Here is a 9,549-nt window from a genome sequence, read left to right as displayed (position 1 = left end):
ATTTAAAAAAAAAAAATGAAATAGTGCTGGGGGTGTAGCTCAGAGGTAGAATGCCTCTGGGTTCAATCCCCAGAACCAAAAAATAAAATTAAAAAATTGCCAGGATATAAGTACAAACATGTTTGTTGTAGTAGCAAAAAGTCTAAAAACAGTATGAATTTCTTTTCTTTTCTTTCTTTCTTTTTTTTTTTTTTTTTTTTTTTTGTGTGTGTATGTGTGTCTGGGGATGGAACCCAGGGGCATTCGAACCCTGAACTACACACCCTGCCCTATTTTTTATTCTTTTGTTTTTGAAACAGGGTCTCACTAACTTGCAAAGGGCCTAAAGTAGCTGAGGCTGTCCTCGAACTGTGATCCTCTGTCCTCAGTTTCCCGAATGCTAGGATTACATGCATGCGCCACCACGCCCAGCTATGAATTTTTTTTTTGCTTGTTTTTGTTTTTGTTTTTTGCGGGTCTGGAGATGGGACCCAGAGGCATTTGACCTCCAAGCTACAGCCCCTGCCCTATGCTTTATTCTTTATTTTGAAACAGGGTCTCACTAAGTTGCAGAGAGCCTCACTAAGTAGCTGAGGCTGTCCGAGAACCGTGATCCTCCAGTCTTAGCCTCCCCAATGCTGGGATTACAAGGGTGCGCCACCACACCCGGCTTATGAATTTCTAAAAATGTGGAAGTTGTTCTGTTCGTTTTGGTACACCTACCCCCTCAAAGAGTACTATGGAGACATTAAGAAGAATGAATTGAATCTATACCACATGACTCAGAGGGAGGGATTTCCACTTGCATAGTGGTACATTAGAAAAGCAAGGTATAAACCGGGCGTGGTGGCGCACGCTTGTAATCCCCGCGCTTGGGAGGCTGAGACAGGAGGATCGCACAGGTTCGAAGCCAGCCTCGGCTACTTAGTGAGGCTCTCAGCAACTTAGTGAGACCCTGTTTCCAAACAAAATATAAAAAAGGTCTGGGAGTATAGCCCAGAGGTAGAAAGCCTCTGGGTTCCATCCCCAGTACCACCAAAGAAAAAAAGAAAAAAAGAAAGAAAAGCAAAGTATATGCTGAGTGTGGTGGCACATGCTTATAATCCCAGCATTTAGGAGGCTGAGACCAGAGGATCTTGGTTCGGTTTGTGGACAGCCTCAGCTACTACTTAGTGAGGCCCTTTGTAACTCAATGAGACCCTGTTTCAAAATAAAAAATAAAGCCGGGCGTGGCAACATATGCTTTTAATCCCAGCATTTGAGAGGCTGAGACAGGAGGACCATGGTTCACAGACAGCCTCAGCTACTACTTAGTGAGGCCCTTTGCAGCTCAGACCCTGTTTCAAAATAAAGACTAAAATAATAGGACTGGGGGGTGTATCTTGGAGGTAGAATGCCCCTGGGTTTAATATCCAATACCGCAAAAATGAAGGAAAGGAGGAAAGAGGGAAGAAGGAAGGAAGGGAGGGAGGGAGGGAATTGTGATAGAATGCCCCTAGATTCCATCCCCAGTACTGCATGGCAGCAGGAGCTTCCAATCCCAGTACTTGGGAGGCTGAGACAGGAGGATGGTGGGTTTATGACCAGCCTCAGCAACTCAATGAGACCCTGTTTCAAAATAAAAAATAAAATAGGGCTGAAGGTATAACTGGAAGTTGAATGTCCCTGGGTTTAATCCTCGAAAACAGAGAGAAAGAGAGAGACTGACTGACTGACTGACTGACTGACTGGGAGATTGGTTATACACTTTTATTTTTTTTCGCGGCAATGGGGGATAGACTCCCATTCAGTCTCCAAGCAACACCTCTAGCCCTATTTTTTATTTTTTTTGTGTGTGTGTGTGTATATGTGATACTGGGGTGGAAGCCAGGGGCACTCTACCTCCAGGCTACACTCCCAGACCTATTTTATATTTTATTTGGAAACAGGGTCTCACTAAGTTGCTGAGAGCCTCACTAAGTAGCTGAGGCTGGCTTCGAACCTGCGTGATCCTCCTGTCTCAGCCTCCCAAGCATGGGCATTACAAGCGTGCGCCACCACGCCCGGCTAGCCAGGGGCTTTTCTACCTCCAGGCTATACTCCCCGGCCTATTTTTTATATTTTATTTGGAAACAGAGTCTCAGTAAGTGGCTGAGAGCCTCACTCAGTAGCTGAGGCTGGCTTTCGAACCTGTGCGATCCTCCTGTGTCAGCCTCCCAAGCGCTGGGATTACAAGTGTGCACCACCACGCCCAGTGTTACACTCCTTTTTATATTGCCTTTTTTTTTCTTTCATGTTTCTGGGGATTGAACCCAGGGACATTCTATCTCTGAGCTATACTCTACTCTTTTGTTTTGTTTTGTTTTTGTAACAGAATCTCATTAAGCTTTGGAGGATCTCACTAAGTTGCTGAGGCTGGCCATGAACCTGCCATCCTCCTTCTCAGCCTCCCAAGTACTGTGATTACAGGTGTGTGCCACCGCACCCAGCTTCATTTTTTAAAACAGTAGCAAATAGCAGGGCGTGGTGGCGCACGCTTGTAATCCCAGCATTCGGGAGGCTGAGACCGGAGGATCGCGGTTCGCAGACAGCCTCAGCTACGTAGTGAGGCCCTCTGCAACTCAGTGAGACCCGGTTTCAAAATAAAGAATAAAAAAAAATAGGGCAGGGGGTGTAGCTCGGAGGTAGAATGCCCCTGAGTTCCATCCCCAGACCCGCAAAAAAATAAAAAATAAAAAATAAAACAGTAGCAAATTTAAAAAAAAAACCCAAATGTATGTGTAGCTGTGATTATGTATTGCGGAAGATAGGAAAAGGTCCATATTAGATTACAAATACAGGGGGATATTGATGTGGATAGTGTAGAGGAATGGAAGGAAGAGCCAAACAGTGAAGGAGGAGTAGCATAATGAAAGAATTTTAACTGGGCGTGGTGGCGCACACTTGCAATCCCAGCATTTGGGAGGCTGAGACTGGAGGATCGTGGTTCTCAATCAGCCTCAGCTACTGAAGGCCCTTTGCAACTCAGTGAGACCCTGTTTCAAAATAAAGAATAAAAAATAGAGTTGCGGGTATAGCTTGGAGATAGAATGCCCCTGGGTTCCATCCCCAGTACCAAAAAAAAAATAAATAAATAAAACACTATAAGTCATTTGATAAATACTTATCCAGTGTTCAGTATAGTCTAGTTGTTAATTCAGGGCCTGAGAATACAATACTGAACAAGTAGAATATCTATATCGAAGCTTGCGTTCTTTTAGGGAAGGCATACACAGATAATGTGACCTACTCCTTTTGTATTTTGAAACTTCAGGACGTGTGTGTGTGTGTGTGTGTGTGTGTGTGTGTGTGTGTGTGTGTGTGTGTGTGTTACTGAGGATGGAACCCAGAGACTTTCTACCCCACTCCCAGACTTATTTTATATTTTATTTGGAAACAGGGTCTCACCAAGTTGCTGAAACTCTAAGTAGCTGAAGCTGGCTTTGAACCTGAGCGATCCTCCTGTCTTGGCCTCCCAAGTGATAGGATTACAAGCATGTGCCACCACGCCCGGCTAAGGACAACTTTGACTATATGCCTAACAATGCCTCCCACATAATAATGTTCAGCAATATTTTATTGTATAAATAAAAGAATGAACCAAAAAATGTTAAGGGGCCATGATCCCAGTTTTCATCCATGACCACATTTAACTATAATTTCTCCCAAATTTTTGTAGTGAAATGCAGAGTTGAAACCCAGGTATCTTTTTAGTCCCTCCCCCCCCCTTTTTTTTTTTTTGGTACTTGGGGCGGAACCCAGAGGCTTTCTACCTCCAGGCTCTACTCCCAGACCTGTTTTATACTTTATTTGGAAACAGGGTCTCACTAAGTTGCTGAGAGCCTCAGGCTGGCTTCAAACCTGTGTGATCCCCCTGTCTCAGCCTCTCAAGTGCAGGGATTACAAGTGTGCACCACCACACCTGGAGTTCTTAATGTGTCTGGGGATGGAACCCAGGGGCATTCAACCTCCAAGCTACACCCCCCTGCCCTATTTTTTAGTCTTTGTTTTTTTTTTTGTTTTGTTGTTTGTTTGTTTGTTTGTTTGTTTGTTTAAGTGGTACTGGGGTTCCTGGAAGCCCTTCTACCTCTGGGCTACACTGCCAGACCTATTTTTACTTATTTTTATATTTGGAAACAGGGTCTCCTAAGCCAGCGCACGTGGCTGGCTTCAAACCTGCGCGATCCTCCTGTCTCTGCCTCCCAAGCGCGGGGATTACAAGCGTGCGCCACCACGCCTGGCTTTAGTCTTTATTTTGAAACAGGGTCTTACTAAGTTGCGAAGGGCCACACTAAGTAGCTGAGGCTGTCTGCGAACTGCTATCCTTCAGTCTCAGCCTCCTGAATGCTAGGATTACAAGTGTGCACCAACACTCCCAGCTTAATTCCTCATATTCTGGGAAGGTATTTCTTATAAATTAAAGAAATTAACTTGGGTGTCTTCATCTACTATTAAGCCACAATGGGTACTTTGGCACTAAACGTAAGACAGAGCATCACTTTTATTTCTCATTTCCAGGAGAGGTGACACCAGGACTATCTCAGGTTGAATATGCACTTCGCAGACACAAACTGATGTCCTTGATCCACAAGGAGGTCCAGGAGCAGAGTGGGACAGACCAGACAGTAGTGGTACTCTCCAACCCTACATACTACATGAGCAACGATATCCCCTACACCTTCCATCAAGACAACAACTTCCTCTACCTGTGTGGATTCCAAGAGCCTGATAGCATCCTGGTCCTTCAGAGTATCGCTGGCAAGCAGCTACCAGCACACAGGGCCATGCTTTTCGTGCCTCGGAGAGACCCCAGCCGGGAGCTTTGGGATGGGCCACGATCTGGCACAGATGGAGCAGTAGCTCTTACTGGAGTGGATGAAGCCTATACACTAGAAGAATTTCAGCATTTACTACCAAAGCTGAAAGGTAACAAATGGGAGCAGAAGTCAAGTCTCAGGCCAGGTGGGATTAAAACCTTCCTTGCCAACCCAGGCATGGTAGCACATGCTTGATGTCCCAGTACTTGGGAGGCTGAGACAAGAGAGTCACAGATTCATGGCCAGCCTCAGCAATTTGTGAGGCCCTATTTCAAAATAGGGACTAAAATAGGGCTGGGGGCATAGCTCAGAGGTAGGATGTCCCTGGGTTCAGTCTCTGGTACCACACAAAAAAAAGAACACTGAGCAGACAGTAGGCCTTTAATCACTACTTCTTTCTTTCGTGTGTGTGTGTGTGTGTGTGTGTGTGTGTGTGTGTGTGTGTGTGTGGCATTGGAGATGGAACCCAGGGACTTTCTACATCTGGGCTACACTCCCAGACCTATGTTATTTTTATTTGGAAACAGGGTCTCACTAAGTTGCTGAGAGCCTCACTAAGTAGTTGAGGCTGGCTTCCATCCTGCGTGATCCTTCTGTCTCAGCCTCCCAAGGGCTGGGATTACAAGCGTGGGCCACCACGCCCAGTTTGACCACTACTTCTTATCTTTATTTTGTGTGGTTTTCAAAAGGTTTTCAAACCATGTATCACCTGCATCAAAATCACTTCTAATATTCAGTTAAAAACACATACTAAGCCAGGTGTGGTGACGCGTTCTACCTCTTGAGGTATATCCCAGCCCTATTTTATTTTATTTTGTTCGTTTGTTTGTTTGTTTGTTTTGGTGGTACGGGGGTTCCTGGAAACCCTTCTACCTCTGACTATACTCCCAGACCTATTTTTATTCTTTTTTATTTGGAAACAGGGTCTCTTAAGCCAGCACACGTGGCTGGCTTCAAACCTGCGCAATCTTTCTGTCTCTGCCTCCGAAGTGTGGCTTTTGTTTTTTTTTTTTTTTTTTTTTTTGGTGGTACTGGGGGTGGAACCCAGAGGCTTTCTACCTCCAGGCTATACTCCCAAACCTATTTTATATTTTATTTGGAAACAGGGTGTCACTAAGTTGCTGAGAGCCTCACTAAGTAGCCAAGGCTGGCTTCGAACCTGTGCGATCCTCCTGTCTCAGCCTCCCAAGCGCTGGGATTACAAGTGTGCGCCACCACGCCCAGCTTCTTTTTTTTTTTTTTTTTTTTTTTTTTTTGCAGGTGTGGGGATGGAACCCAGGGGCATTTGACCTCCGAGTTACACCCCCTGCCCTATTTTTTATTCTTTATTTTGAAACCGGGTCTCACTGAGTTGCAGAGGGCCTCACTAAGTAGCTATGGCTGTCCACGAAACGCGATCCTCCAGGTCTCAGCCTCCCAAATGCTGGGATAAGTGTGGCCTATTTTATTTTTATTTTGAAACAGGGTCTCACTAAGTTGATAAGGGCGTCCCTAGGCTTATTGAAATGCTTAGGTGGGCTTCAGACTTGTGATCTTCCTGTTTAGCCTCCTAAGTATTGGGATTACAAGCATGCACCAGCTTGCCTGGCCACACTACAGGTTTTATAGTTTTGAGTTGTTTAAGTCATTGTAATAGTTGGTGTTTCTTGTCATTTTATTGTTGTTAATGTTATTTTATTTTTCATTTGGTACTGAGGGCTGAACCTAGGACATTGCAGATGCTGAGGGTGCACTCTGCCACTGAGCTCCATCTCTGGCCCTGTTTGTTTTATTTTAAATTTCTGTTTTTGGCTTCTCATTCTAAGCGGAGACGAACATGGTTTGGTATGACTGGACAAAGCCTTCTCATGCTCAGCTTCACTCTGACTACATGAAGCATGTGACTGAGGCCAAAGCCAGGGGCAAGAACAAGGTTCGGGGCGTCCAGCAGCTGGTGCAGCGCCTCCGGCTCATCAAATCTTCTGCAGAAATTGAGAGAATGCAGGTTGCAGGAAAACTGACATCACAGGTATGCTGAAGAATTTTTTCCAAATTCAGCTAGTTCTTAGGGTTCAGTGGGAGCCTTATATCATCTCCCCAATGTAGTAATGTTACAGACAGATCAACATCCAGCTTCTTTTTCAGTATGTTTAGTGAACCTATCTAGAGACTCCTTCAGAGGCAGGTGTGGTGGCACACATTTGTCATCCAGCATTTGGGAGGCTGAGACAGGAGGATCATGGTTCACGGACAGCCTCAACTACTTAGTGAGGCCCTTTGCAACTTAGTGAGACCTGGTTTCAAAATAAAGAATAAAAAATAGGATGGGGGAGTAGCTTGGAGGTAGAAGGCCCCTGGATTCCCAGTACTGCAAAAAAGAAAAAACAAAAAGGTCTGGGAGTGTAGCCTGGGGGTAGAAAGCCCCTGGGTTTCATCCCCAATACCACACACTCACACAAAAAAGATAATGGGACTAAGAGTTCCAATAGTGGCAGTTAGTTTGATTACCAAAGATTTATGGCACCCAAAACGACATTCTTACAAATTTAGTTTATTATACATTCTCTTGGATTTACTATGGCGTTAGTCCCAATAAACCCATCATAAGTTGAAAATTTGTAGAATGACACACTTTTTTTTTTTTTTTTTTTTGGTGGTACTGGGGTTCCTGGAAGCCCTTCTACCTCTGGGCTATACTCCCAGACCTAATATATGTATATATATATATATATTTTTTTTTTTTTTTTTTTTGGGTGGTGGTACTGGGAGTAGAACCCAAGGGGGCCTTCTACCTCTGGGCTACACTCCCAGACCTATTCTATATTTTACTTGGAAACAGGGTCTCACTAAGTTGATGAGAGCCTCACTAAGTAGCTGAGGCTGACTTCGAACCTGTGCGATCCTCCTGTCTCAGCCTCCCAAGTGCGGGGATTACAAGCGTGCGCCACCACGCCCGTCTATTTTTTATATTTTTATTTGGAAACAGGGTCTCTTAAGCCAGCACAACTGGCTTCGAACCTGCACAATCCTCCTGTCTCTGCCTCCCAAGCGTGGAGATTACAAGTGTGCACCACCATGGGCCCAGCTTTATTCTTCATTTTAAAAAAGGGTCTCATTGCCGGGCGTGGTGGCGCACGCTTGTAATCCCCGCGCTTGGGAGGCGGAGACAGGAGGATCGCGCAGGTTCGAAGCCAGCCGCGCGCGCTGGCTTAGGAGACCCTGTTTCTAAATAAAAAAATATAAAATAGGTCTGGGAGTGTAGCCCGGAGGTAGAAGGGCTTCCAGGAACCCCAGTACCACCAAAAATAAAAAAATAAAAAATAAAAATAAAAAAGGGTCTCACTAGAGCCAGGTGCAGTGGTGCATGCTTGTAATCCCAGTACTTGGGAGCCTGAGACAGGAGGATCGCACAGGTTTGGAGCCAGCCTTAGCTACTTAATGAGGCTCTCAGCAACTTAGTGAGACCCTGTTTCCAAATAAAATATATTTTAAAATGTCTGGACTGTAATTCAGAGGTATAAGACCCCTGGGTCCCATCCCCAGTACCACAAAAGAAAAGAGGAAAAAAGGGGGGTCTCACTAAGTTGTAGAGGGCCTCACTAAGTAGCTGAGCCTGGCCGCAAACTCAGATCCTCCTGTCTCAGCCTGCCAAGTACTGGTATGACAAGAGTGTGCCACCAAGCCTGGCTAAAATCACTATATCTAACCTACCAATAAAGGCTTAGCAGCACAGCATGCTGTCGAATATCAATAATTTGCCCTTGAGATTTCATGGGCACTGTGGCTCATTGACACTGCCCAGCATGAGAAAGGATCAGTGCCCCCCTACACATCACTAGCCTGGAGAAAGATCAAAATGGCAAATTCTAAGTATTTTCTACTGGCTGCATATCACTTTCACACCCTCAAAAAGTCAAAAACCAAGTCAAACCATGTTAAGTCAGTGGCTTAGAAAATTATACAAAACAAGAAGAGTACGAATGTAAGAGGGATGTGTCACAGCCAAAGGCATCCCAACAAACGTAAGGGGAATGTGTCAGGGCCAAAGGGGTCCTGAGAAGCAGGTACATTCTACTCTTGTCCTCTGTGCCTAAGGGCCAAGCAGAATGATGTATTTTCCTCTAGTAAATAAGTAGCCACCAATGCTGTCATAGTCTCCTTAGTCTATTACACTAAAATACCATATAATGCATGGATTAAAAAGCAGGAATTAATTTTCTCATAGTTCTGCAGACTGCAAGTTCAAGAGCAGGGGCCCAGCATAGTTTCTGGTGTGGGCTCTCTTCCTAGTGTGCATGTGGCTTCCTTCTTTCTACATCTTTATGTGGCAGGGAGTGCGGACCTTCTTAAAAGATCACAGTACAATCAGATTAGGGCCCCATCCTATGACCTCACTTAACCTTAATTCGCTCCCAGAGACCCAACAGATACAGATTAATAGGGTTAGAGCTTCAATACTTGGGTTTCAAGAGGACATAATTCAGATCATAGCACATGCCTAGAATAAGTCTGAACCAAGGACCCCAAAATGTTGCAACTAGAGATTTTTTATTTTGGTCACATACGCATATTTCTACTTAAAGACAGAGTAAAGCCCTCCAGAGGTCTTACAGAGACCGAGTATTAAACCATTACTCCCTGTTATCAAAACTGTCAAACTACCCAGAAAACCTTTCTTTTTTTTTTTGCGGGTCTAGGGATGGAACCCAGGTCCTTTCGACCTCCGAGCTGCACCCCAAGCCCTATTTTTTTTTTT

The 9,549-nt window shown here is 44.8% G+C and overlaps 1 protein-coding gene across 1 annotated transcript in view; it reads left to right on the top strand.

The window, feature by feature from the left end:
- The window catches only part of XPNPEP3 (X-prolyl aminopeptidase 3), a gene marked incomplete at its 3' end in the record, with an annotated part of 64,892 nt that overhangs the window by 31,435 nt on the left and 23,908 nt on the right, over positions 1-9,549 (top strand). The window contains exons 3-4 of the mRNA XM_080705288.1: positions 4,516-4,923; positions 6,620-6,822. Coding sequence (XP_080561414.1) covers positions 4,516-4,923; positions 6,620-6,822 — 611 coding nt within the window. The remainder of the gene's footprint in view (positions 1-4,515; positions 4,924-6,619; positions 6,823-9,549) is intronic.

Source organism: Muscardinus avellanarius (genome assembly GCF_963383645.1).
Source record: "Muscardinus avellanarius genome assembly, chromosome: 11".
In the NCBI taxonomy this organism is placed as follows: domain Eukaryota; kingdom Metazoa; phylum Chordata; class Mammalia; order Rodentia; family Gliridae; genus Muscardinus; species Muscardinus avellanarius.
Note: the sequence above shows the minus strand (reverse complement) of the source record. Positions and strands in the feature narration are given on the sequence as shown.